At 42.8% G+C, this 21,063-nt stretch overlaps 2 protein-coding genes across 2 annotated transcripts in view; both read right to left on the reverse strand.

Moving 5' to 3' along the window:
- The window catches only part of T265_09074 (hypothetical protein), a gene marked incomplete at both ends in the record, with an annotated part of 21,060 nt that extends 1,550 nt beyond the window's left edge, over nucleotides 1-19,510 (reverse strand). The window contains 9 exons of the mRNA XM_009175053.1: nucleotides 3,544-3,637; nucleotides 6,760-6,840; nucleotides 9,983-10,054; nucleotides 10,652-10,692; nucleotides 11,433-11,539; nucleotides 12,051-12,191; nucleotides 15,024-15,098; nucleotides 17,176-17,261; nucleotides 19,312-19,510. Of these exons, the coding sequence (XP_009173317.1) occupies nucleotides 3,544-3,637; nucleotides 6,760-6,840; nucleotides 9,983-10,054; nucleotides 10,652-10,692; nucleotides 11,433-11,539; nucleotides 12,051-12,191; nucleotides 15,024-15,098; nucleotides 17,176-17,261; nucleotides 19,312-19,510 (896 nt within the window). The remainder of the gene's footprint in view (nucleotides 1-3,543; nucleotides 3,638-6,759; nucleotides 6,841-9,982; nucleotides 10,055-10,651; nucleotides 10,693-11,432; nucleotides 11,540-12,050; nucleotides 12,192-15,023; nucleotides 15,099-17,175; nucleotides 17,262-19,311) is intronic.
- A 62-nt stretch (nucleotides 19,511-19,572) lies between these two features.
- T265_09075 (hypothetical protein) lies at nucleotides 19,573-20,616 on the reverse strand (the record flags this gene model as incomplete). Its single annotated transcript, XM_009175054.1, has 3 exons — nucleotides 19,573-19,692; nucleotides 19,724-19,839; nucleotides 20,574-20,616. 3 exons carry the CDS (start codon nucleotides 20,614-20,616, stop codon nucleotides 19,573-19,575), a joined length of 279 nt encoding a protein of 92 aa, XP_009173318.1.
- Between the last annotated feature and the right edge of the window lie 447 nt (nucleotides 20,617-21,063).

A 21,063-nucleotide genomic window follows, 5' to 3' on the forward strand; every position in this document is an offset into this window, starting at 1 on the left:
CAAAAAACGAAAACGTGAAAAACATGAGTGGTCGAGCCATGAGATCCTGACAAGCTGTTTGTCAGGAGAGGATCTTAGGATACCCATACTCCACACATAATCAAGCTACATTATTGAACTAAGTACCAATGTATTTCTCTATGAAGATTCGGATGAATCCTGTATTTTTGGAACCTCTCGTCTCAGACCTTATTTAGTTGGAGCTGCATTTTATCGTTCATAGCACGGAAACTTATTTAGAGTTAACTTCGCAGTTTGATAATATAAGTGGCAAACACAAGAGACTTTCATAACCTGACCGCGACTGCAATGGACGGAATGCTACCGATAAATTCCTCTGCATAACTGGACATACAGAAGTCATCAAAATTAGTGATGTGGACAGAAAAGTTGCGTAGAAAATGTGTTGCATTTCCAAACAAGGGTTACTGTAGCCCACACTTTTTACAGCGCCATTCGCACTTCTCCAATACGAATTTCGTTTTTCAATTTGAATTAGTCTAGAAGGAAAAGCCGATTAGTGCTGTCCGGTTGTTTCATTGTTGCTGGGAATCATAAGTGTTGCGCGTCTCATCAGATTCCCTGGAGCTTCGATCCCTCAAACTGTCAGTAAATTAGTGAGAACTACACAATTCAGCCACGGTTGGGTAATCAACAACATGACTGATTTGCAGTTTGTCGGGTTGCAAGGTCACTGCCATTCTGTTGCGCTTTTCATGCCATGTGACGTGTTGTTGGCTTCTCACGCGACCCGTGGAACACTGTTTTCTGAACAGCCATCTGGTGAGATTTTGAGGACATCAATATGAACTTCTCCTGGTAAGTGATGTCAGGCGATGCTGAAACACTGAGAAATGATACACAGATTTTTCGCTCTCATCCGGACTAATCAGCAGCGCACTGCTCACAGATCTCCAAGGAAAAATCACATCCACAAGTCCATTCACGGTAAACATGTGTAGGTTTATGAGAGGTTGCTCAGTACTTATGCCGTTCTTCTATGTGAGACCGTCCACGGGTTAAAGCACACGCTGCTCGTATGAATCAAAGTTCTAGTTGGACATCAGTCTCAAAGGAATTTATTTGACGTAAAAATGAAAGCCGAAAGAAGTACAACTCAGTAAGTGGTCGATGCTTGGAAAAGTAAGGGAAAGTGAGTAATTCATTATGATACACATGAATAAGTCTGTTGGCACCAAGCTTGAGTTGGTACCCAGCTAAAAATCTGAACAGTCCTGTACACCTATTTTATCCTTGTTGCGAATCAGAAAGACTTGGACTAGGATAGCAGTTGGATACATGTGATGTGATCACAAGTCGCCGGTTGACAAAATGATTAACTGGCACTAAGATAAGATTTAACACCTACATCCTTCATTCACACAGTTCATATCATTTGATGCAGTTTCATCTAGTTATTGACATCCTCTTGTATTGAAGGCCCACACCAGCAGAGGTATTTTTTTAATGCGAGTGGATTACTCATAGCTAGCGGGTAGTGCGGAAAGTCCGTCGAAAATCTTACAACTCCTCACCTGATAAATAATGTCGCTCTGCCCTGGTTGACTTCGCTCCAAACAACCAAATCCACCATGTGGAGAACAGTATACGGCTTCTGCGCATTTTGGGAAAAAAGGACTTATGCAAATGGGTTCTTTAGTATACCTTTAGTTGCATAGTCACCCACCCGACTTTCGTCCTCTGTCGCCCAAATCGAGATCATTTGGATAGGTTGTCCTACGTTAGCAAAAACCATGTGCCGTTACAGTCCACATGCCATTGCTATAAGGATCCCGTTGAGGTTTACATGAAAGGCTGAAGCTGGACACCGATATAATGGAATTGTACCGATTATCTTGCTTTACTGGGTGATGGGCAACTTCCATTCACGGGCTTTAGGTCACATCTGATGAGGTGTGTGGGGTAATCCTGGTGAAACGTATAGTACAAACTATTGGCTTAGATGGGTATGGTGATTTTCCAGCGCGGTTAGTTGAGATCCTTGGAAGAAACGATACGTCTAAGTCAAAACAGTTAGTGCATCATGACAAATCTACAGTGAATATGGACTTTACGGTTTTTGCATAGAATCGAATGAGGCATCACCCTTGGTAGTATCAGCAGGGTCAAGCTGTCAAAAGCCCAGATCGATACCTTTCTATGCCGAAGTCAGCTACAAGGGCTGTCTGGATAAAGAACGAAGAGGAAGGAACTTATCCGTCCGTGTAATAACGGTATTTTCCTCAGCTTAGTTTTCGGTCTGAACCTCCCAAGCTAGTGTTTCCGTCGAACAAACCACCAAATGTGCACAGCGTATGTTAATACCCAAAACCTGATCAGAAACACACGTACAGTGCTTCGTGTATAAAGTGTGTGCGGCGACAGCAATCTGGAAATTCAGACGTCTTCTGGATGTGACATTGGCAACTGACATCAGGCCAGCACTGGATAATGATTGGTTGTTAAGACCAGACTTTCGACCAATCAGAGCTCGGCTTGATACCGGACCGGCAATCGGACCGAGCTTTTGACCAATCTTGTGTGGAATACGCTCCTTAGCCGTAGCAGCGCTTAACTGCGAGTGGTAAAACAGTTTCCGTATGGAATTCTGCCCAACAATCAGTTACATAACTGAAGCTACGAGCGCATATTAACTGATTGATTATGGTGCCATGAGCACAATTTGGATAGCCGTAACAATGTCTCGGTGAACTAAGTTACGATGCTTCAGGCTATACCCTCAGGCTATCGATGCATCAGGGATTCGGTTGATGATGGGTGCAGTAACAGTTATCAAAACTCCCATCTTTGTGTCTGAGTAGGATTTTAGAAGCACGCGTGTTTGTCGAATACTCTTAAGATGCTGCTGAATTGGTAATTCTTACGTTCCAACAGTGATCCCATTCATCCTTTAGCGAGACGAAACTGTCAGGCTTATGAGTGAAAGCCCCGAGGATAATTAGTATCGTTATTGATTCGTGCTGTTCATAATTCCGAAACAGAGTCGACATCGACTAGCAGTTACTTCGGCTACCGGGGGCAGGTTTTGTGGGAACTGCGAAAGCTTAAGTACAGCATTGTTCTGTATGCCCTATTAAACCTTTACGAACCGTCTCTCTAGGTGTTCGATAACAGCACAAGTCTCGGTCTGAAGTTCCAAGTGAAAAATCGGAAACAGTGCCCCACGTAGATGGGCTTTGCATGAAGTAACATGCTCCAGCCTTTGTTCGCGATCTGAGAGAACAAAATGAGCAGGGGGCTCAGCCCTAGTTGATACCAGGAAAGCGAAAACTTATTCTAGTCGCAGCACAATTCATCTGAGCCCATGATAGCCACTGTAGAGAGGTCAGTTGCAGAATGTGTTTAACGCACACATGCCGTTTTTACTCATGGTATCCCGATGTCCTTTCTTCAAAGAAAACAACAGCAGAGTCAGTGGGAGTGGATGTCCAGAGGTTTTGGAGAAGCACTAACCTCTCCAACTCAGTACAAAACTGCTGCAACAGCATCTGTGTTTATCTGACTACAGACAGGCTAACTCACCTCTCTGCCTCGACAAATGTGTTGAATTCATCGTCCGTAACGAACAAATAGTCGACACCGTGCACTTCACCTTCCCTTGGCTTCCTGGTAGTGACTGTGTGTTCAAATGACAAATCAAGCGTGAGAAGCATTTACTAGGGACAAGTTTTTATATAGTCGGGGCGAAAAACTGCAGTTCAAAACACACACGCAGACATGTAGTTAGACTCTGTTAGCTAGTTTCCACATTGTCTCTAGAAGTGGAAGGGATCACTGATCATTGAGAGGTTGGCAGATCGGGTTTATACCAGTTTCCGTTGAAGTGGCCCACGGGAAATATATAATGATCACTCTCGAGAAAGAGTAACATCGGAACAGAGAAAAATGATTCGGTTTCCCGGACCACCCACCCTTACACTTGTGAAATTGAAGTTCCGGTGCAATTCTTCTCTGATGTGGTACCTCTGACTTTTAACACAATAACCCTTCAATGGAAAACTAGCCTGTCGAAGCTGATTTCCTGTTGAAATCTACTCCCGAAAACAAGAAAGAGGAGATCCATAATACCTGTTTTACCGATCCAACAGCAAGAGGGAGATGTGCTGTGTTGTTGACTCAGAATTACTAGTCAACTATCACGTCAGAAGATTGACTTCGGCATACTGATCCACACACAAATCATGAAGCTTTCCATTAGCTGTACCTGACTCGATTCAGCCAATAGTTTCGCCTAGGATATGCACAAATTACCAGACGTTGGAAAGTACGGTAATTTCAATATAGAGTGAAGGGTGCTGAAACTGGAATATGTCAAGAAGCCATGCATTGCAATCAGATGATTGCCGAGTTCTCGGTGTTCACAAGTAAACTACAATTACCATAGCAGAATAAAGGCTGTAATTAGGATAGATGGTGGAAATTGGCCTGTTCCCATCAAACAAAATGTGGGAGCTGATACGAATTATACAGAATTGCTGCACTTAACCAGTATGTCTCCGTCACTGGCCAGCAAGTGCTTTGAATAATGAATAATAACTGAATGAATGCATGTATGAATGAACGAATGAATGAATGAATGAACCAACTGCTAACCTAAATGGAGCGGCAATGCCATGGCCTCCTCATGAGAGCTGTCTAAAAGCATCCAGGTACAAGTAAAAATGCCTTACGGAAGGCGTGTGACATAACACTTATTAGTCACCACATGAGAACATTCTCTGTGCAGTGACCTCCCGATATCCCCCAGGGAGTTTATCGTCCAGGAGGAATATTAGGTGAAAAAACGGGATCGGATTATCCCGTTTACATCTGTCGGAGATTATTTATACGAAGGTGCACTTCTGGACGTTTCCGTTCTACTTAGTTTAGTTGCCCTTAAACCCCCCCCCCCCGAGGAGTGGTCGGTGGGTTGTTCGCTGAGCTGGGCAACCTGATTGCAAACGTTTCATCACCAATCGAGGTGGCATCATCAGTTCACGCACAACCACTACGCACCACTACGCTCCCCAATAATGCACTGAAGATGCTATCTCGATTGGTGATGAAATGATTGCAATCAAATTGCCTAGCTCAGCGAACAAGCCAACAGCCATCTACGCTACCTGAGCTGTCGACATTTTTTTCCACAGACCCCCAGGAATTTTCAAAAAGACACGTCGAAGGTTTTTAACTTTAGAAGGATAGCCAGTAACAAAATATCGTGGGGTTTCTGCACTGCAACAATGAAATTTCATTTGTGCCTCAGTGTTTCTCATCGCTCTCTTGAAGTTCTCCAATTTTTCTGAAATGAATGCACTAGATGCTCTTGTTTATCCGTGACGTAACGGGTCAGCGCAACACAATGAATCTGAGTCATAATTCACGTTTATAGCACCCTTTTTTTGAACAGCCCTCCTCCTGTCCTGACGCATTTATTCTCGTGAGTTCACACCAAAGGGGTGTGGGAATACTGGACTCGGTTGTTTAGATTGATTGCCCCACCTGTCTAACATTCAAGGCAGGCAGTGCGTTTTGCACATAAACGACACCATATATATATATATATATATATATATATATATAAAACAACGATGACTGTCGAATAGGTGTTGGTCCATCCCATTAAACTCTCCTGCTGTATGACCATCAAGCGGCATACTGATTTTAGAATGTTCAAATGAAAAGTGCTGTGGACACCAGTGTGTTAAATTACCGACCAAGCCATTTCGTGTTCAGCCAATCAGGATCGAGTGATATGGAGGGATAATGTATCGGCTGTGCTGTAGTAGGCTACTTTCTTGATCAGTGGTCCACGGCATTTATATCGTGATGTTTCCCCTTGGAGAGTAAACAAGCCATCTATGAGATCAGAGAATGTATCCTCTTCGTCACTCATCGTTTATAACCCCTAACGACGGCCGGAGTGGGGGAAAGTACCGTGTTTCCAAAAGTGGTCTCTTTCATCTTGGAATGATTACCTCAGGGATACCGACTGTATTTTAACGGAGGAAAGTCAGACCTATGCGTTCCTGTTTCGCAGGAAAAGACGCTGTTTAATGATAGCAACTGTTGATAAGCAGTGAGAGGACTTTTTGCGGAATCCAGGAGTTTGACCATGGTTGGTCATGAGTGCCAAGTCTCAAATGGACACGCGAAGCACTAGTGAAACCTGAAGCTTATCAGCCTGAGTGAACTATTCCAAATCTACAAAATATTTGCCTCTAAGGAGGTATTCTATGCAAAATTGCATTCAAACTGTATTTTACTGTCCTTGTGTCATCGGTGTGTCATCGGTGTGTGTCATCGGGTCACGACTGAAAACCAAACAATTATTTGACGGTATTAAACACTCAATCAAATGGCCTTTTGAGTATGCTTTGTCATATATGGACTTTTTAAACAGCAATAGGAAATGAGCGGAACAGATGCTCAGTTTACACTTCTGTGCTTCTGTCTGAATGCCGTAGGTGACCCCATCGTACACTGACTCATATAACTGCTAAATGTGAATTTGCTTAACACAGAAGAGAAGTTACTGAACGCCACTGCAATGGAACAGAGCAGATAGTCCAGGGTTACCGTAAAACAAACTGGAAAGTCTTTGTGCGGAGTAACTTGCGTTAATGAAAAAGCGGATGTTCACCGATTAATCTATGGGTGATTTTGTCAACCCACCTTGCCTACGGTAGGTTGCACAACCCTGCGGCCTATATACGACGCAATAATGTTCGTCTACGAGTAAAATTACCCAGGACTTACTTCGTATTGGCTCACGAAAATGAGTCGGATCTGTGTTGATCAGTTGCTGCACCAGTTCTGTTTTCCCAACTCCTGGAGGGCCTGGAAAGGGGAAAAATTATTTTGTACGGTCGATATGACTGACGGAAACTATTGCTTCTATGCGGCCGAGTTTTACAACAGAGAAGAGAAATGAGACTTCCGTCAATTACCCATCGATATTTTGCCGAGATTAAAACACAACGATTTGAGGAGTCGTGCTTGCTGGAATGCAGTTCGCTCAGGGCAACTCAAAGTAGCGCGCATGGGAGACAGGCCTAGGAGAGGGTTGTCGCCGGTGTAGGTGAGTTTATCAACCGAATGAAGGTGTTTGGTAAAAAGGCGTGAAATGTAAGCACATAAGTTTAGTTTCCAGTAATTTTCTGCACAAAAAATAGCATCATGAAGATATAACCGATTGTTAAATTGATGTGATTGGAAGCCTTTAAATTTCCCTAAAAGGATGGACTTAAATTCAGCGGCTTACAAAAAAGTGTTCATAGCACTGAGAGAACTTTAGTAGAGCACTCATGAAGACACCATGTTTGAATTCTGGATTGCATCACTGACGTGCAAGCTAGGCTATTGAAGAATGTTTTGAGCCTCAAAATGTCTCTCGAAAGGTATTTCCTCAGATTAAAGGTGTACCTTGAAAACCCCTCATTTTTGTAACATCCAAACATACTACTAGTAAAATGGTGTATATTAATGAGGAAGCATGTTCGATGGTCTGTGGTCTGCTGCCCAAGCTCCGCTCCGGAATGTGATGGAAAGCAAAGACTAGTACGGTAATTCTGGAACCAATTTGCATTATGGACTACACAATCCTGTTTTTTTTCAGCTCATCCGGCAGTGGGCCAATATCTCCTTCACCCACGTTATGCCCGAGCTGTGTCACCGGACTTCGAGCGAGTTGTGTCTCGGCTTCATTTATCCGCAGACCAGCTTCCTGAATACGCTTCAATGAAGCTGGTTTGTGAACTACAGGCACCGAATCGCTATATACGACCATATCGTCTCCGTGTACACTGACATTCTGTAGTCACCTCGTTAAACGAAGCACCAAGCGTTGAAAGTGAAGTGGGTAACCTTCAAACTGGACTTAGCCATAGTCTGTCATCAGTTTGCCACGTTTTAAGTCTACTACGGACTCTGCATTCTTGTAGAAATCTGCTCCCGAAATTTTTCGCTTTATGTTTGGACTGATCAAGAACTCTCGCTGCACAGACCTGTCTCCCAGGCGCGTTCAGTGCAGTGACATTCGGTCACCTTTCAGTCGGTATCCACCCACTGCCCTAACGGCTAGCGTGATTGGTTTGTATTCAGCATCGTTCCCTCTCTGCCTCATTGACACCCCTGGCCCTGTATCGGTTAAGCACGGCTCCTTCAATAACGGCCTGTATCGTAGCCTGTGTCACAGCACTGAGTCTTCCAGTGGCCAGGAGGGCCACTGTAGCATCGGCTCATTCGAACTTGCCTCCGCGATTCTGTCACTGTCAGGGCGCGCCCAGACAGAAGAAGTACACGTGCAGAGAGTGACGCATCCCCAAGGTCATCATCGGTTCGACACGTCCGAAAAGTAGGTGAGTTGGCGGCTCTCACCAAACGGTTTAGCAACACACGACCAGCGTAGTGGGCCTGAGAATGTTCACGACCGGAACACCACCATTGGCTGTACGGAGCGAACAAGTGAGCGACCATATTTGGTCAATTAGTCCTCCTATATATATTTACGCAGACGCTCGGTATGTTTGGTCCTGGCAATACAGTCGTGTCCCCAGTTCTCTGTCTTCTCTCTATCGCGTAGTCTGGCAGGCTGGCCACCGCACAATACAACAGTCACCATGGCGGCAAGCTGTTCAGTTGATCGGTCCGCTTGGGTCCGAAGATCCTCCACTGGTCAATCATCCCGTTTCTCCTGCGACTGCAACATGACCAGAGGCGCCTCGGCTAATTCCCTCACCGGAGGCACCAGCTCCTCCACGCTCAACTGGCCGGTCGCTCTCATCAACCGTAAACGGACACCAAGCACCGGCTGCAGACATTCGACGAGCTGGTCAGAAAGCAACTGCTGGCGCGACACTCCTTGCAGTCCCGACAAGGCACCATCCAGACTTTGCTGCAGTCTGGCGAAGAACACGTTCGGGTGACATCCCGGTTCCATCCTGGCCTCCTTTAACCGCCTAATGATCCCATTCTCACGCGCTCATCATTTAGTGTTGAACAATAGTAAACAAACACTGCAAAGCGGTTCCATACATTTTGCAATGACAATCTTCCGTCAGAATTGGGGGCGCAGCTTGGACACCAGACCATCGACTACTCACCTGCTTCATCAGTAGTATACGACGTTATACCAACATACTGCTGCCCATAGGTTTACAAATGGAATCTTTGTTTCGCTAATTTTTGTTAAGGTGCTTTCGCTATAAATACAAAAGGGTTTTTCATTTATAAATACTGTGAACAGTATTTGTTGGACTTGGGTGATTTCTAAACGGGAAAACTTTGGAAACTGCAAAATGTTGAACGTAAACCTGGATAAGTGAAGAACCTGTTCAGAGGTGTTGCTGTGATATCATGTTTACCTCAGATATGATTCGTTTTCACGGGTATAATTTGGATTCTTGGAGAAAAATAATTTTCTGAAACCTGTTTGTTGAGAATGTTGGAAATGGATTACAAAAATGGGACACGCTCGGTAGTTCAATGATTTACATAATATTGGGACCATTTAGCATTCAGACGACAAGGATTTCAATTGACCTGTAATTAGTAGTAATGTTGATGCAGACTGTTTGGCAGTTCACTATCGGTTTAGCCCTTTCGGATGCACACAAAGTAAACAAGTATCCACTAATCCAATTTCCTATTTGAATACGAAATTGTACGTAAGTTGAGTTATATACTTGTTTACGATTAAAGTCGAAGTTGACGGTAAACTCCACATGAATGTCTTCTCCATGATATTCCTCAACCGAATATGATTCGAAGAGGTTGCTTCATATTTACTGGATACTGTTCCAACTGAAACACCAGGTGTTCTTGGCTGAAGAATATAATAAACAAGACATTCAGCTGGCAATCAGCTGATCCCCACCAACTTAATTTATGAGTGAATGCATAGCTCGACCAAGAGATTAGTTTAGTGATGAGCATTTGCAAATATCGAGGAGCGAAAAAAATACACCGTACCAACTCTTACCAACTAGTACGATTGGTCTATAGAAGCCTTCTTCAGGGAAATAGCGTTCAACTTCTTCGTAGAATACTGGTTCTGGAAAACATTTGAAATGAGAGGATCAGTGATTCTGAATGCCTGGATGCTTTCACAAGGAAGAATCACTGATAGATTGGTATATTTTACTTTCAATTTCTACCTTGCATGACGCTGGATACATACGACATTGACTCATTTCCTAATTCGAAATCTCCTATAAATCTAGAATACCTGGACATGTCTGTTTTTTGTGGGTGTTTCGCTGATCACTCTTTGTCAAACTGTTTCAGTTTCTGTAATACGGTGGTTGCAATATTGTCAATACCATCATAAAGATAGCTGACCAGCCTCAAGAGTTCACTTACCAAAAAAAGCAATCTAGCAAACGCGTTGACGCTCGGGTTTTCGCACATTGTCATTGGTGTTATTGGGTGTATCTGCCTTTTCTAGAGTTTACCAACAGTTATTAACCCTTAGATGTTCATGCCGCATGCATGCGTTTTTAAGTGGTGCCTGGTGCCAAACAGAGTATGGTTGTTCAGTTAAACACTACCTTGTCCGTAAAGTAAATAGGCAAACCTAGTTTGAGTAATTTGCTATTCACTATGTTATCAACATTCGAAATCAATGGGAAAAGCTCACAGAAAAACTTACCTTCACTGCTTCCTTCGTGTGTTGACCGATATCCACTCTTCCTTTTAAAAAAATAAGACAGCTGTATGTGTCAGAACTATTCAATGACTAGTGTACTTAGTGGGTTGTTTGGTCAGACAGTGATTTCAAAGGCTCAATATCTGACTAATTATAGTAACAAAAGGAGGATATAGGGAAGTGTTTTTAAACGAAGATTCGGAAAATACGTGTACTAAAATGTAACACTAACAAAGATTAGGTGAAGTTACTACAAAAACTGACGGAAACTTTTAGACTCAGATTATAATGTTGGTACCCAGATTACTGAACACCACTCAGAATGATAGTACGCGGTTTTTTTTTGAAGAAATTAGACATTTATGTACGTTATTGTGAGAGAAGGTACACCACGACGACTGACCGAGTCACCTTGAGATTTTTCTTCCAGATTATGAAACAATATACAGGTTGCTGTCTGAATTCATCAGGGCTTCTGTTTCATGAAAACCTCATATTGTGTTTTAGCTCCCGAACAGATCTAGTATCAGCGTCCAGGTTTCTGTAAGTGGAGGAATCAACAAATTCATGTGTGTAGTCTTGTTGGTCCGTTGTTTCATTTCCATACTTTGGGCAAATGGTACGCTGGATCAAATTATTCAGCAGAATAATTTCGGATCGTTCTAACTCATTTAAAGTTGGTCGGACAATACCATGTGTTCTTTTTATGCAATGAGGAACTGCTTTTTAACGAGCTGTTTGTTTTCAATGAATATTTGGAAACACAAAAGCCCGAAATACATACCATGCTTTGTGTGACTTGCTAGGAATGAGACCGACGCGTCCTAGTCCCGGTTGGTTGGCATTGCTCCCTAAAACAGAGGCTACTGGTCCGCCGGGGGCGAATTCTACCTGCAAATACAGAGGCGGAAGCAATGAGATATGAAGATATATATATATATATATATATATGTCATAAAAAATGTACTGAGACAATCATTCCGTCTAGTTAGTATAGTTTCTTTTGTAAATCCTCAAAGCCACATCAAACGTGGGACGTATTTTGTGCTAAGCTATACCGCTAGACTTGAAAAGTACCTCAGCAAAGACCTATAATCATCTGCATTCATATCACCAGTTGAGTAGTCCGCCGCCTGGCATGATAATTCTAGTTGACAGTGGACTCGAGTTTCACTCTTATGAAACCTCATCATCGGTGCATATCATTGACCGTGTGGGGATTAGAAAGACTGAAGCAAGCGTGTTACTGCTACCTTATCAGCACACCCTGAACAAAACAAAATCATGTCGTCCGAACAGTATAGCCCATTCACACTTTGGACGACGTGAGTGTTTTGAATTTTGAATAACTAGTCAGCCCTGAGTCAGGCAAAGTAACATTCTCTACTCATTGAAAACTGACCTTGATAGCCTTCCACCAGTTAGGATCGTCCGTTTTTATTAGTCGTAGAATCTCACCTTTCAAGAAAGCAAGACCCGCTTCTGGATGAGGGATTAGTGGGTCCGACAGTGGGCTATAGGAGAATAAGGTTCTAACGTGAACCTGAAAAGAAATAAAGGTTATGGTGAATGGTCACGTGACGTTTCGTGGCCAAGTACCAAAAGTACCCCTTTACAGAAAGCCAAAATAAGGCAGTTAATAAAATCATTAGTAACGTTTACTTTTGAAGGGGAGAAGCACACAGAAAATGCAAACACTGTTAGTGGAGGGAAATAAGGGAAACCTCAGAGAGGGCATGCTAAATGCTACTGAAGATGGAGAAAGTGCCGGCAAAATCAAGTGCATCGAGCACAAAGTTTCCGGCAAACTAATAAAAGTAATACTGTTACTACAGATGCTACCAATACTTAGTTGTTACGAATACGATCACAAGCATAAGGTTAGAAATACAAGGGGGTCCACAAAATGAAACACCATGCAGTAAGAATGTACGGCTACAGTCAGTCGTAGCATGCTGATTCCCAAAATACGAAATGTAGTTTCTCATAAAAATCGATAGTGAACGGCGCCCACTACTACTACTACTGCTAATACATCCACTAATAGGGCGGCCACCGCTGCACTGTATAAAGCTCACGGAACATGGGAAACCTTGCTCAGACTCAAAGACCTCACTGTATTTGCCACTACGCACAAACCAAGTAATTACAAAGTTTAGTTATGCATTGACTTCATTTGTTTATAACTACAATTATCGGTTTATATTAAGGTCTCAGCGGTCTGAATGATCAGTCTTCTCTCGATAAAGGGTGAGATTGGTACTCACCCCCTAGTTTAGTGACAACATTAGCTTTAATACGTTTAAGAAAACTTTATCTGTCAAAGACTAATACTTATGGTGTAGATTCGGCCCTTTAAATAAAACCAATCTATGCTGCAAAGCCGAGGAGCGTTGTGCTTCACCCACAAAACCAAATATAAACCAAATTTCCAATTCTCTTCAAAATACCAAAAACTAGTATTTATGTTCTACCTGGTGCATTCATTTTGAGGCATAATGTATCTTCTTCTATACCACTTCTACTGTATGATTGCCTGAAAGTCGCCAAGGCGTAATACAGGTCTGTTAAACGCTCAGTAGGATAGTCTCGGAGTGTCCCATTAGACCGTGATGTATGGGCCACTTCCGTGTGTCAAACAAGAACACACTACAGTCGTCGCAGACAGCCTTCATTCCAGGACGGATTCAAAACCCATTTTCTGAGACAGCGTTCTGCCGGAATGAAACCAACAGCCCCAGAGCTGCAACGCGGAATCGGCTGGTTTGTAACCAAGGCGTTTCTGTCACCATCACGATCCCTATGATGCGGTGGCATGTGAGCCTACATCGTTCTCTCGTTCACCGTTTGTGGTGGAGACAATTTATTGAACAACTTATCTCCCATCTCTGTGTGCATCGAACTGAGCGGACAGGTTCGCATGCTTAGCGTGTGACTCATCATGTTTCCAAGGCCAATGGCAACAACAGCATCGAGTTTGTGTCAAAGTACTTTGTCCACTGCGAGGACGAAAAATCATGGGCTGTCGAAGAGCTTTCAGCAACCTTATGATAGTGCTTCATCAGTCATGTGTTGCTGTCACCGCACGACTTCTTCCATGAAGATGAACAAAAAGGGCGACTTAGTTAGAAACTGCACGCGGTCCGAATGCGGGGAAAACAGGGTTGATGTGCCACATCAAACAAACCACCGGGTTGATTTGGATGGGATCTGGGACACACAGACTGAATGAAGAACTGGAGAAACCATCATCACGCAGGAAGATACCCCATCTGCGGAAGGAAGTAATAGTAATTTAATGACACCAGAAGAACCTGCAGCACGGGACCTCTGGTTTCAAACCAGTTGGGACAGTGAGAGCCCATTTCACTGTCCACAAATAATGCTCACTGTTGGGGTGAGTTGTAGAGCGACCGGGCAAACCAAGCCCTACATAACTCGGCAAAATGCTAGGAATAGTACAATCACAGATAGATTTTTCTTGCGATGATACCGCCCCGCAGCCCCAAAGAAAGTCCAGATAAGGAATCTGTGCACAACTGCGTATACGTGAGGAGAATAGCGGTTGATCGCAATCTGAGAAAAGCCTTAAAACAAAGTTCGCATTTCCCACCCCATGCGAAACTATTCAGCAACGGTAAGCTTAAAACACTGTTTTGACGCATTGTGTTCATTTGCCGTGTCCTACACCCCTGGTTTGTGTAAGCATACAAACTAACAATCCCAGTCATGAATAAGTGCATTCAGGCATCTCTTACCACTTCTTTACAGTGACTTGGTGGGTTTGTCGTCTTACGCTCACACAAGTATCGACTACTTAATACGTTTTTTCGTGTTTTGTTGTCAAAACTAAACAAGCCCTCGCAACCAAGCAAAATCGTAGTGCTGAACCACGCTGAACCAAACACAACGGAATATCTCTAGCGGACTAAGTTTCTCGTGGTAGCCTTCTTTGATGGATAAGCAGGCATGCTTATGACTTACCGTTTTGTGTAGTGCAACCGAGATAGATAACTAACCGAATAACTAACTCACTGACGAGATTTGACTTTCTTAACCAGATTCATATAGCTGACAGACTGCTCCAAACGTGTGCTCTAACTTGTGGATAACAGGTTGTTTATCTGTGTCGAATAACTTGGAATATCTACCCCACCATTCAAAACTACTGTCACCAATCCTTCCTGCCTGATCCGGAAGATTCAGAAACGTATGACCAAAGTTTAACCAGCACCATTACCAGCTTCAAGATTGTATTCCTCAATACCATCATCAACAACAACAATATTCTGAGTGGCTTGATGTACATGAAATCATTGGAAGTCCAGGTTATGAACCTGACGCTCAAATTGTTTGCTGAATATGAATAGCTTACCTGATTCTGGTCTGGTGTTCTTTGTGTCAGTGTTGATGGTGCCAGATTTAGCTTGACCTCGCCGGTTGTTTTGAGCTAAGGGTAAAGCAAACCAAATGTGGAAGCACTCAAAATCAGTAAGACCTATTTAGTAGTACTTTATATTTTTCATCGTGCTGGTCGAAGTATTAGGACTGAAGTCCACCGGGATCGTGCTGAGTTTATGGTCAAGAAGTGTATCTGAACTAGCGGATTACTTATTATCAGGTAAACCGTAATAGTACGGTATGACCTCGAGAAGAAGAGTCCCAAAATGTTACCGACCACCGGATCCCTTACGATGCAGAACCATCATTCAGGTTAGTTGTGCCAATAACACGAAGGGTCCAACAATGTCGAATAAACAGACAAGCCAGTAGCACTGCGTGATTTACAAAGAATACAACTGTTTGACAGTCACGTGGACTGTGATCGGTTCCAGGCTATACGGTTGGAGTGGAAAAACCACAGAGAACTGGTGGAAGCCGAACGAAATCAGCTGATTTCAATTATGCGCCCGCAATTATATACTTTTCCAACTTATCTGTAATAGAACCAGTAGTTGAAAGCTGCCATCGTTCGGCAATTTTTGACCGTGAATCAATTACGGTACTCAAAGTCGGGTAGTAGACGTCAGGTAACAAATTATCTCGATCGTATATGGGTTCCTGAAGAGTCTTCCAGCGTCTTACCTCCAGTAAGCGATCTCTTCTAAATCGACATCCAACCAATTCTTCATTTAATTATTTTTTGGCTCACAGAGTGATCACAGTCGAATAGCTTCCAGAATACTACCAGGATTGTGCTTTTCGGTAAAAATAAGACTAGCGAAAAATCTACTAACCTACTGGCACTGAACTTCTTAGATGTATGTTCTTTTTGGAATAAGCCGCATACCTTACCAAGGTCAAGTACTTTGCTGGCAGTTATCCTGGAAATAGCAGAACACTGGTAAAAAGTTCGTTTTCCATCATATTTGTGACTGTCAAAAAGCCATGTTCCTGATTGGGATTCTGAATTCACATAGACCTATCAATACAGATTACAATACTGGAAGTGCTTGTCCAAAAAAGAAAATTGGCTTAACTTTTTGCTCACTTCATCTGATGCAAACTGAAATTTTCGTTGTGGGTGGTTGCGAGATTTGTGGTGTTCACATTCTGAAATATTTTATCACCTAATTTTGAAGATGCTAATGTGGAATGCTCACTACAGGCTCTTATTAGTGCAATCAACAAAACCGGCATCTTGAGAGATAATAATACCAATCATGGTTAGTACTGATGATTCACTGCTTTACAGTTACAAGGGTCACTTAATTATGTCTGAGGTTTTAAAGTGGAAAAAAGCAAAGAATGGATCAAGAAGGAACCTGGCGCTAACTTGTCGTAAGCATTCCGAGGTCTCTATGACTCTGAACACTCAAACAGACAGCCTGGACTGGAACTGATGGCACGGACGCCATTGACATTAGGTGGTCGCCGTTTCCTGAAGCGTTTTCAGTCAATCATGGAGTGTGGGGCAAACTGTACCAGCATCACCCAGGGCCCTTACCTCTTTCATACCTTTTTAACTGGTCGCACTGTTCGATGTGTTCGCTTCTCGGTATATTGAAACATTAGACTTGGGGACACCAAAATCCGTTTCTTTTGAACAAAAGCCGAAGTACTCGAAAGAGCAAGTGAGGTTTCATAATGATTTCGCGTGATATCTCGTGATATTCATTCAGATGTTTGAAAAAGATGTGTAAATGTTTGATCCAGAATTTCGATTGAGTTGCCATAAGTGTGCTTGGTTTGTTTTGTCTTTTCCTGCGCGCGGCCCATGACCTTGGACGTTAACTTTCCGAGAAATTCACCGTTGTGATGACCTTTGTCGATTGCAACCCAGCTACTTAACAAACACTTCTGTTGGTTGGGGATTTTGATAGTTTGAATCATACCATAGTCACGAGTTGGGGGAGGGCACCTAATGAGATCCATCTCATTTTGAAATAAATCCTTTTCAAAAGAAATTACTTCTGCCCAGGAACTTCAAAAGGTGTGCATAAGGGCTTTGATCTAATACTGATCTAACATTGATCTAAAATTGGGCAGACTCAAATGTAGAAATAAATAAAAATTAATAATCTTACTAATAACTGGACGATTTCCATCGGGCCTTTACCTTGGACGGCTATACCATTGATTTTTCGAATGGCATCTCCAGCATCAATTGCCTCTGAGGACCGAACAGTGATAAAATGGGACATGAGGAGTGCGGTGAAAGAATTAGGAGTGAGGTTTGCCAATAATTCTTAAATTCAACTCACATCAGTTAAATATAAAACGAGCAATACTACTTAAATATATAGGCTGTTCGGTTTTCCAGAAGTACGTAGGTCCTTTGCGCTATGTTGTCCATTCCCTTAAAAAGACACTGATCAATCACACGAATGTTTTCCATTAAGACATAGGATTCACAACAACAAACGAAAATAGTACAGACATAACAAACTACTCATAAGGTTGCGGCAAACTGTTCGAGAGTTCACGACCATTTTGTCCCTTCTTGGGGCTCTTCAATTAGTTGACGTCCCAGAGTTTCCATCATCTTATGTTCTAATTGGACCGAAGTAAGGTCTTCCGTCAAAACTGAATTCTCAGACAAATGATAGGCCTTAACAACCGAACATGCCACAAGATTTGGACCGGTAATAGAATAAGCTGGAATGGCGATGTCGTATTTATTAGTGACTGTCAAATCGTGTCAATCGCAGAGCGATAAGAAATTCTTGCTGACACTCTGAACCCTCTTTATGGATATAGGTAACGATTGGGTAGTTTTTCACTCTGAAAATCATTTGTGTTTGATTTACGAGGGTTCTGTCCGCACATAGTAATGGTTTGGTCGATTACAACTCTTTCCAGAACATCTTATTCAAGTTCGTTTCCGAGCTCGTTCCTAAGAGGAGGATCTTTTTGCCGGATTTCTGTTTCGTGTAAAAAAGTTACGCAACTGCTTCGTGGTTAAGCCAAGTAAACGCATATTTCTTTCTTTACACAGAAAATCAGATTGTTGGTCAGCTACCAGTCTATGGGCCCCGGGGGGTCGAAACAGAAATACCCGAATAATCTGTTGCAATCTTGCTCAATAAATCACCTGAACTGTTCACCTTTAGATACAAGGCGCAAGAATGATGAGAGGGGTGAGCAGTGTGTCCAACATGAACCACAACAAGTGGGTATCACAGAATAGATTAGGCATTTTGGAACTCGGTGAACCAGGCCACAAAGTGAAGCCAATGATTCTTCTAAGCTCATGAATAACAAAGTTTTCTTTCAAGAGGAACTCCTCTGAAGGATATCATTCCCTCAAAATGTCAACAACTGATATGTGGCTTACGGCTCCTCCTGAGAAGTAGGATAACTTCCCTCTACTTTAATGCCTTCTTGAGTGCTCAGCTCGAACTGCTGTCCAGAAAGTGTCGGAAAAAGCTGGTGCCCAGGCTATGTTTAGCGCCTTTCATGAAAACTAACCTATTGTTCCTAAGTAAGTGCTCTTACAAGGAAGAAAATCAACAAATTAGTTCACCTTTTGTGTACTGGTATTTTTATCTCTTTGAGTTTTTGAAGGAAAATAGACAGAACTCTACTGAGCTTGGTAAAAATCGCGGCCTTTTTTAGAATGTAAAAAGTAATGCAAACAAACAATGCAAACCCAATATAATTTTTGGATGGGCTCGGAGCATAGAGCATGTCATGTGATGCATGGTTAGACCATCTCTCGAGGTTTTTCTCGATATTTACCCGGGCTAAAAGAATCTGTTATTTTCTGAGGACAAATGGTTCGTTTGTGTTTCAAGCCAACCATGCATTAAAGTGAATCCACAAGTGAAAAGTTCCCTTTTTCTTCAGCTTACAGGCCATTATCGTTTAGAAATATAAGCGTGCAACCTGAAGCGACGTCACTTATCTAACTGACGGAACACATTCACAGCCCACTACTAGTTTTGCTGAATCTGTAGGCAAGAATTTCCAATAATCCTACTTGGATCTATGTGAAAGTAAACACATAGTTGCGAATTGTGGTGGTTCCAACGATATATTGAAACAGAACTGTCCCTGGACAAAGGCCAGCTCAGCCATATCCACTTGCTTGGTGTGACGCCACCTAGAAGACTGGCAGAGACATTCGGATAGCCTCGTGAGTAACAAAGTGCCAGGGAACAGATGAAAAAGCTATACATGTGAAAGAAGGCGCGGAACACTTTACACTGAAGAGGACTCACTGCTTCGGTCGGCTGCCCCACCATTCATAATCCGTGTGACGGAAACTGTGCCATTATGTTCATTGATCTTTACTGTCGCTCCCAATGGTTCATCTTCTTTTATCAAAGTGACAATCTGTAAGCGGTAGTGGCTGGTGGATCTTGTACGACACCGGACCGTACCTTCATGGTGACATCGTCTTCGTCCACATCGTAACATATTTCCGGTAATGTGGGTCCGTAAGCTTTGTTTGCAATCATATCATGACAAAGAAGTATCGACTAAGTACACACAACTCGATTACCGACTTGAGCAGTTACCTTTATGTGTGGTATGGAGAGAAGATTTACAAGCTGTTCTGCCTCACCAAGGTAATGGTGGCATCGTAAATGATCATAAGCCTTGAAATAATAAATTACAAAACTGACGAACCTCAATTGCTACACTCTTTGCATTTGAACAAATTGGGGCCGGCTTTGGCTGTGACAAAAGCGTTTCCAGTTTACTGTACATGTACAGAGTCCGAGGCCATACGATTTCTTTGATACCTGAAATGTCAGACTTTTCATGGGATTATGTCGGCGTTCGATCCACGCCGACGGTTGGAGAAGGCTGTCGCAACTGTGATTGTCACCTGATTGGTCACCTTCTCCCGACCAATTAAAACTCAGGAAAACGATAGCGTAGCCAGAGCGCCTGACGTGTTTAATCAATGCCATTTCTCCCTAGGGATGCGTAAACCGGGGATTGGAAACTGGTCAGTCCACTGGCGCATTCATTACCTGCCTTAGGAAACAGTCTGAATAGGAAATCCATTACTGCAGCTTACGGGGAGACTCAGAAACATGTTTATTTAGTAAGCTTCTGTGGTAGGTATTTATGGCGATCTTCGTCAAGGGACATTCAAAGCAAAAAAGACACCCCAGATGACTGGGTCAGAAATTCCTAAGTTGGAAATTACTATCGGCGAGACTGATTTGACTATCTGTGATGAAGAGCGAAACACGAGCGCTGTTACAAGTTTCTGTCCCATGCTGGTTAGCATTGGATACATACCCAGATGCTTTTGGCGGTCGATTTAGGCGGTTTAGCTGCTTTGGCCCAATAATTAAAAGCTCGGTACGAATCAAGAGATGGACTGAAAACAGGTTTCGTACATAGCAGAGTATATTTCGCGGAATTCGATTTGTATCGTATAGGAACTTAGAATTCCTGTGAGAATTTCTACCAGTCTTCAAACTAACATCTTCCACGGGACACAAAACGTTTGCTTCAAACTTACCTGTGACTTCAGCATCAGTTTGAGCGTGAAGTATTCGCCGCATAATTTGCCCTAAATAAACATCTGATGCTTGTTTTCTCAACAGTAATGGCACGAACAATCCCTATGTACACTCCTAGCATTTTTGGTTACTTACATCACAAGATTACACCACTATCAGCATTACTGGAGCATGAGGCAATTCACACGTCGGGTACCTCTTAGTTAACGCATTTCGCTGAATCAACTATCTTGTCGAAGTATAAGGATGGGAATCTTTCGCGGGAATCACCAACCTACTTTCGATCTGTCTATTAATGCTCAAAACCTGTATGTGCGAGCCCCATAGTTGGAATGACCACCAGATTATTTCATCAGGATACTCCACTTCGGTGGGTTCCTTCTTCAGATGCCTTAAGATCTGAAAGAAGGTGGTTAATCTTTGTTTCGTACCTCATAGTTATTCCATGTCAGTCCAGTAAAACACCGTAGTGAAATTATATCTATCATT

This window comes from Opisthorchis viverrini, assembly GCF_000715545.1.
Source record: "Opisthorchis viverrini unplaced genomic scaffold opera_v5_252, whole genome shotgun sequence".
Taxonomy (NCBI): domain Eukaryota; kingdom Metazoa; phylum Platyhelminthes; class Trematoda; order Opisthorchiida; family Opisthorchiidae; genus Opisthorchis; species Opisthorchis viverrini.